Raw genomic sequence first — 8,757 nt, forward strand, 5'->3', positions numbered from 1 at the left:
TAAATCCTCAAAAATGCTTAATCTTTTTTAATACCTTGTAATCTTAAAAAATATTCTGAACTCTTATCTATTCAAATTCCTTTAAAAAATGGTAAAATCCTTCGTAATCTTTGAAATCTACTAAAATCTACGAAAAATCCTTAATTCGATTGAAATCATCTGCAATTTCTGGAAACCTTTTCCATTTTTTAAAATGGAAAAATCTGTACATCTTGAAATCTTTAATACCTTTCAAACATGTTTTTGATTGTGTTAAATTTGTAGATGTCTCTACAAGTCCCTTAAAATTTAATTCCATTTCATTTACTTCCGGAAGTTCTCTGGAAATTCCTTGAAATTCTCTAAAATCCTTTGAAAACTTTTTAATTTTTTGCCATCTTTGATAAAGTTTTTAAAACCCTCACAATTTTTTAAATCTTGAAATTTCTTGGCATCTTATAAACTATACTAAAAACTTTTAAGTCTTTTGAAATTCATTGGAATTTTGTTAATCTTTATGCAATTTCGTATGTCTGGTAAAATCTCTACAGATCCCTTAAAATGCTTTGAAACCCTTGAAATTTTGTTTAACTTGTATATATTCCCTAAAGTTCTCTAGAAATCTGTTGAAGTCCCTTGAAATCTTTTAAATATCATTGATATTATGGAAACCTGTTTAATATCTTTTAAAATGTCCTAAAAGTTTACGAAATTCTTTGAAAACCCTCTAAAATGGTAAATATTTTTAAATACCTCAGGAGATTTAAAATCCCTTGAAATTGATAAAATCCCCTAATTCTTTTGAAATCCCTGGTAATCCTCCTTGAAAAGTTTTCTATTTTTTAAATCCTTTGAAATCTATAGAAATTCCTTATAATCTTATGTAATTGTTTATTTTATTTCGAAATCCTAAAAATCATTAGAATATAGTTACATTTTTCGAAATTTTCTAAAGTACACTATATTTTCTCAAATCCTTCGAAATCCTTGGAAATCTTTTGAAGTTCCGCACAACATATTGAAATCTTTAATATATTTAAAAAATCCTTTTAAACTAATTAATTCTTTCAAATCCTCTAAGATCCCATGAAATTCCTAGAATATCTAGAAGTTCTTAAAAATTTAATTTTATTTTATTTACTTCCTAAAGTTTGTTTGAAATTCTTTGAAATTTCCCTTTGATATCTTTGACAACCTTTAACGGTCCCTCAAAAATTTGAAAATCTTTACATTTCTTGGAATATTGTAAAATATACTAACATTTTTCAAATCTTTTGAAATCCTTTACCATTTTTGTAATCTCCTATGTAATTGCATATTTCTGGTAACATCTTTACAAGCACATTAAAATTTTTTCAATATTACGGATATCCTAAATAACTTAAAAATCTTGTTAACATTTTCTAAAATCCTGCAAAATTCTTAGAATTCCCTTAAAAAATGTTAAATGTTTTTAAATATCTTGGAATATTTTAAAATACCCTAAACTCTTTAAAATCCCTTGAAATTGGTAAAGTTCTCTAATTCGTGTGAAATCCCCGGAAATCCGTTAAAATCCTCTAAAATCCCGGTGTAACTTTTCCATTTTTTTACTCTCTTGAAATCTATAGTTATTTTTACAAATTTTGTTAATACCATGAAGATTCCTTGAAATTTTCGAATTTTTCTAAATTATCTGAAATCTTACGAAATCATTTCAAATTCCCATAAAACGTGTAGAAATCCCTTGAAATCCATACAAGTTTCTTTAAAATTTATCCATTCAATTTACTCCCTTGATTTATTTAGGAATTCCCTGAAATCCTTTGATATCCTGGACACCATTTTTAAAATCTCTTGAAATTTGTGGAATTTTTTCATTTCTTAGAACCTTGTAAAATACCCTAAAATCTTTCAAGCGATTAGAAATCCATTGCTATTTTTAAATCTTTCGAGATCCTATAAAATCGCGTTAAAGTGTCCATTTTTCTAAAAAATTTACAAAACTTTTTCAGTCAACGCAAGTCAAGCAGGAGCTGGAAACCTAGAAATTATTGTGGCAGTAAATGGGAAGAATGTACCAAATTATGTACAAAGTGAAGGAAACGCGAAGTTTAGGGTCAATTTCAAGCCACAAGAAGCAGCCATGCACAGCCTTAGTGTTCGATTTAATGGCGAACCCGTACCAGGTATATATTACCTTTTAATATACCTATTCGTAATTTATAAACTCAAAATTGCCTTTTAGATTTGCAATTATAAAACAACTTCCACAGGATCCCCGTTTAGTTGCAAAGTGGTTGGAGCAGGTCAAGCCTTAATAACTGGTCACAATTTAAAAATGGGAGCCGTAAAACGGTTAATAGCCTTCACAGTTGATCCGCAAACCGCATCGATGAACTGTGATGTGATCGTTACACCTCCATCGAATATAGCACTTCCTATTACGATTGAGCCAATCGATGGAAAGTATAATATCAGTTTCATGCCGACGGAAGTGGGAAGACATAACGTCAGTGTTTTAATCGATGGAGAACCCATAAAAGGATCCTCGTTTGCTTGCAACATCTACGATGTTACAAAAGTAAGATTTTCGTTTTGTTGTTTTAGAAATCTTTGTTATAATAAACATTGTTGCTACAAGGCTTGGAAAATGGTATAATTTTTATGGGGAAAGTAGGGGAAAGATTGAACATTTATTTTGACGTGTGGAAAAGAACAATCAATATTTTTATAAGAAATGTTATATTTTTTAATATTTTCAAGGATTTCTGCCACTAAAGAATTTATTGTTTTAAATTGAATATAGTTAGGTCGTTGGAAATCTTTTCCCAGTGATATAAAAAGGTACGAGAAAAAATAAAGAAAGTTAAATACACAATTTAGATTGTTTAACATCATTCAATAGAGCGAAGTAAAAATTCTAAAATTAATCGAATAGTTTGAGCGGAGGGATAACAATTTGTGGGCCGGCATCCGAAAAAGCAAAATGATCAAATATTTATTTGGTTCAAACTAAATAAATTTCAGATTCGACATATTCAACTATTTTTTATATTTTGCATATTGTTGATTAGTAAAAAGTGTAAATATAAAAAATTCATCATAATTTTTTAAACAATAGTAAATATTTTGAATTTAAAATAGTTAAATTTTACTGATTTTAAATTTGTTTTTACTTTTGTCGAATGCCAATCCACAAGTTTTTTCCTCCTCTAACTAAAAAGTATTCACCTTTTAATACTGATTCAAAAAGTACTATATATTTTGTAACTGTTCCAATTTTTAATAATTTAATAATTTGAAAGAATTTTCTACCTGATTCAAATATTGTATTTTAAACTATCCTATATTTAAACAGGAAAGGGTAAGTTTTTTGAGAATAGAGAAAAAGGGTGATTGCGAGAAAAAAGGAGAAACTAAGAAAAACGGGGAAGACTGTGCACCCAGTATTATTAAGAATTGTTTAGAATTTAATAATAATTGCTGAAAAGATCCTTTTAGGGTGGTCACTCAAACAAAATAAAAATTGCAGACTGTTTCCCGGTTTTCACGGTGAAAAATTATATTTTATCCGGTTCATTTTTAGGCATTTATAATAATAAATATTCAATCGTAATTTCTTTATTATATGGGTACATTTTAAAAAGAATTTTAGAAATGCAAAGTCAAGTATATAATATAAATTATTTTAAAGGCAGACTTAACATTAATTTAGGTACATATTATTAAGATTTTAACTCAAAATATATTGCATTTTCGAAAAAATAGTGGATATTTCAACCTAAAAACATAAATTTCCAACGAAAACAGTTGAGTTTTCTAGCTAAAAAGTCGATTTTTTTTAGAAAATTTTTAATTTTTAAACCAGGAAAGATGAACTTTCAATAGAAAAGTTAATATTCAACAAAGAAAAATAAATTTGTAGGGAAATAGTTGAATTTTCAACCAGAAAAATGATTTTTCACCAAATCTTTGCATTTACAACGAAGTAGTTGAACTTTCAAGCAAAAGAGACAAATTTCTAATAGAAAAGGGTAAATTTTCCACCCAAAAGTTGAATCTTCAATCTAAGCAGATGAATCTTCAACCAAATAATCGAATTTTCAAACAAAAAAGATTAAGAAGATAAACAAATAAATTAAAAAAAAATAAAATAAATAAGAAAGATTAAAATTCATCCAAAAACAGTAGCATTTTCAACCAAATATTTAATTGAATTTGCAACCAAAAGAGTCCAAAAAAGAATACTTTTTAATCAAATAGTTGTATTTTCAACAAAATAATTCATTTTTGACAAATGGTAAAATTTTTAATCAAAAGTAATGAATCCTGGACCAAAAATATGATCGTAGACTTTTTAATTAGAAAGAATTAATTTTCAACTATAAAATATGAATTTTCAACACAAAAATATGAATTCTAAACTAAAAATAGTTGGATTTTCTTATTGGGTTCTATTAACTTATTTCAGAGTATAAGTTCTGGCATTCCGCAGGAAAACGGCCCATTTTTTCAATCCTAGTTTAGAGTAGCTTTGAATTCTTAAATATATAGTATAAAAGGAACATTTATTCTTGAACAAAACTCTAACTTAAGTCTTAAATATAAAATGATCTTCGATATTTTAACGATTATGGTTGGTAAGCAAAATTCCTGACACTTTTTTTTCGAAGATCGTGACGGTATTCATGAATAATTTTATATAAGAAAATTTTAGTGCAATCAGCAAAACATTTTGAAATTGAATTTAATTGACAGGATTTTTTAAATAGTTGACCTGGAATTTTTCAAAAGTAGACCTGGAAAATTAGAAAAGTCATGGAATTTTGAAACTGGATGTCTGTAGCATTCCTGATAACTTTGGTTTTATTTACAGTACAGGCCAAAAGTTTGAATACACTTCTTTTTTGATGATTGAATAAGTTCTCTTAATTTTAGATATGTCAGAACTAAAAAAATTTCTCTTTAAATTTCCCAAGATTCTGTAGAAAATGAGCCTAAAATGAAGCCTATTTGTCTATTTTTCTAGTAGATATTTCAAGAATAGTCTATGTTTCAATGTTTTCTTAAATTTTCAATAACTTCCTTAATAATCAATATTTTTTAATGTTCTTGGGATCATTTTGAAGCTATTTTTGCCCAGTATCATACAAGCTTATAAGTATGAATCTTGAAAATTGCCTTATTGAATTGCAAGGACTTATTTTAACATACAAGTTGAGAACATTTGAAAACATCTTATTTGTATTTAAATGCGAATAAAAATTAAATAAATATATATTTGAAGAAAATTTCATAGAAACTTCGTGATTATATGTTTCATATATTCTACAAAAATATTTTAGTAACTACAAAGAATATTGTAATTTTTCCAACTTTTTGTTAGAACTTCAAGTCCTTGCAATTTTATAAGACAATCTTCACTATTTATACTCATAAGCTCATATGTCACTCTGAAAAAGCTTCAAAATGAGACCAAAAACATAAAAAAAACATTGATTACGAAGGAAGTAATTAAAAAATTAAGAAAATATTGAAATATACACTATTCTTGCAATATCTACTTGAAAACTAGACAAATACGCTTCATACTGGGCTCCATTTTCTACAGAATTCGAGAGCATTTAATCCTTTAAAGAGAAGAAATTGTAGCTATGACATCTTTAAAATTAAGAGAACTTAATCATAAAAAAAGAAGTGTATTCCAACTTTTTGCCTGTATTGTAATTTTCAGAAGTTAAAAGATAAATATTTGAGGAAATGGATTTCGTATATTATAGGTTCATGTATCCGGTCTTTCGGAAGCTTTGCTTGGACAGGCGACGACATTCACGGTGGATGCTGCGGAAGCTGGAGAAGGAACTTTGGAATTGGTAGTCAGCACTGAGAATAATACTGTCAAGGCTGAAGTTGTTGCATGTGCTCGGGGGCTGTATGATGTGACCTTTGTCCCGCAAACAACGAGCACCCATTATGTTAACATCAGTTTTAATGATGACAATGTCCCAGGTTTGTGATTTGTACTTTTTAAAAAAAAAAAAAACATTCGCCATATTCTTTTATACATTTCAAAATAAATAAAAAGACTAGCGATGTACCTTCAAGTTACACTTTTATCAACTGAAAATTGAAATATATTCCCTGACCAAGAATTAGGGTAGCCGTTTTAATCGAAGAAAAAATTCCCGGTTCGCAAACATTTGTGACGGGCAATTAAATAAAAAAATTCGAATTTAAGGCTCACGATTTTATGCATTTGAATTTGAAAAATTGACTGCAAATTAAAGCACTCAAGAGGAAACTCTTGAAGTTTAAACTTTTAAATTTTAAGTTAAGAACTTTTTAAAATGGAAAGTACTAAAATTCTTCAATTGACAAATTTTAAATTAAATGCACATAAACTGAAAAAAATCGAATTTTAAGTTTTATAAATTGTAGAGTTCAAAGATGCAGTTCCAAAAATGTAAATCCATGTTCTCATTTTCAATGCTCTAAATCGAAAAATCAATACATCTAATTATTTTTTAAATTATAGTATTTTACCAATTTTGAGCTAAAAACATTTAAACTTGAACGATTACATTTTTTTCAAACTGAACAATTTTTACATTAGAAGTTGAATTATTTTAATTCTAAATAGTTTAGATATCCTTAAAAAGATTCAAAATTTTGTTTAAGTCTTGATAATTTTGCATGTTTCAAATTTTTTCACATTTAAAATTATTATCAAAAGTTTTTCGTAACTTCTACATATCTTTTAAAATGATTCGAATTTCAAGTAGTTTTTCAAAATACAAAATCATTTTCAATTTTCCTGCAAATCTTAAGAAAATATTTTTATTCTTTTGAAGTCTTTCAAAATTCTTAAAAGCTTATACATTTTTAGTTCAAAATTTGCAAAAATGTACATTTTTTTTCTTAGGCCATGGCGATTTCCACTGGAATTTCGATACGAATAGCCGGATTTTTTCGGGATGTACACGTCGTTTAAATTATTTGAAACCATTTCAAGTTTTTAAATAATTTTCAATCTTTCTAAAACCTCTACAAATTACTCGAATTGTTCTAAAAATAATAAGTGGTCAACTGTTGTTCAGATATTAAAATTCAACTATTTCACTAACAAATTATTATTTTTTAAAATAAATCGATTAAAACAGTAATGTTCAAAGTTTAAATGCTCTTTAATATTTTACCGATTCAACGCATTCTACTTCAAAAAATTCAGTTCCAAATTATTTACATTTATTATGGCTAAGGCTTTTGAATTGAACCGGTTTAATTTGTAACGTTGAACTCTGGAAAGTCTTAATTTTTGAACGGATTTAGAATTTCCAATAATCATTTCCAACAATAATTATTGTTCACTTTTTGATACTATAACTGGAGTACATTTTTTAATCAAAGAGTGCCAATTTCAAACGCTTTAAATTGTCAATTGTTTCAATATTTCAAGATTGCATTTCAAGATTCTTTAAATTAAGATTGTACGCTTAAAAATAAAAATCTAAAATGGAAAATTTCGTTACATATAAGATTCTCGAATTACGCATTATAAACTGGATGATATCATAATTAAAGAAGATAAAAATTCAAACCATTCTTTTAAAAATTGTTGAAATCGAACTTGAACAGATTTTTCTTCTAAAATTTGTTCAGTACATTTTATACTTTTTAAACTTTGATTGTAGGAGTTTCCCAATTTTTTATTTAAGTATCATATTTCTTACCATTTTTTTTTTAAATATCAGGCTGTTTATTTTTTACTGCACACTTGTATTTTGTACAATTTCAGAAATTTTAAAGAAATTGACATTGTAAATCTACAAATATTATTTGAAATATTTATTGCAATTATAAAAAAATTGACAGTCAAATGCAAATTACTCCTCAAATTTGTATATTTCAAAGAAGTTTTATGATTTTAAATTTAGCCCTTAAATCTTCAATGAAACAGTGTCAGTTTAAGGATGATGAATAATAATTGCTAGTCACAATGAAAAATGAAACAAATTGATTACAAAGTATGACGATTAATAATCAGGACCTAACCAATTTTGAAAATGTCGGTCAATATTACAGGTTAAAATATGAAATACAATAAAATCTGCGTAAATCTGCGTAAATATTGAAAATCAGTTCAATCAAGTAAAAGGACAATAATTTTTTTAAATTAAAACAAAAATACAAGCTAAATAATTAACTGTTATCTATAATTGTCAAAAAAATCTAAGTATCATAAAAAACAAAATATTACGATAAATGTTACTAATGTAGAAATTATTGTAAAAATCAAATGTAAAAAACTTCTGAATATATCATTTTTACCATATAAACTACAATATCTACCATATTTTCAATCTCAAAAAATACAGAATAACTTTCTCACGATGAGAAAGAAATGTCCATTCTAGATTTTAAAAAAATCCAAAATCATGATATTTAAACAGATTTTCTCTCAAAGTATAACAGAAATACAAAAATAAGTCGTGTGAAAAAATTAATGAACAATTGCTTAATGTCTTCAATTATTTCAAAGTGTTTCTGTCAAATGTTTCCTTTTTTGCATACAATATTCCTCAAAATAAATTTTTGCGATTTTGATTGTGTTTTAAAAATAGTAATGTAAAGTTTTTCAAAGAAATAGTAAAGTTCACGTGTCTATTTTTGAAATTGAAAACAATTTGGAAACTACTAACGTTTAGTTTGGAAAACAGAAAGAAAAATGGCAATACTTTCAATTAAATTACGCGACTAAGCTATAAAGAATCAATATCTAGTGCCTACTTTCCTTGA

The 8,757-nt window shown here is 26.5% G+C and overlaps 1 protein-coding gene across 1 annotated transcript in view; it reads left to right on the top strand.

Moving 5' to 3' along the window:
- The window catches only part of LOC117182620 (filamin-A), a 240,572-nt gene that overhangs the window by 199,997 nt on the left and 31,818 nt on the right, over positions 1–8,757 (top strand). The window contains exons 25-27 of the mRNA XM_033375719.1: positions 1,974–2,147; positions 2,235–2,542; positions 5,742–5,970. Of these exons, the coding sequence (XP_033231610.1) occupies positions 1,974–2,147; positions 2,235–2,542; positions 5,742–5,970 (711 nt within the window). The remainder of the gene's footprint in view (positions 1–1,973; positions 2,148–2,234; positions 2,543–5,741; positions 5,971–8,757) is intronic.

The sequence above is a fragment of the Belonocnema kinseyi genome, chromosome 2 (assembly GCF_010883055.1).
Source record: "Belonocnema kinseyi isolate 2016_QV_RU_SX_M_011 chromosome 2, B_treatae_v1, whole genome shotgun sequence".
NCBI lineage: Eukaryota > Metazoa > Arthropoda > Insecta > Hymenoptera > Cynipidae > Belonocnema > Belonocnema kinseyi.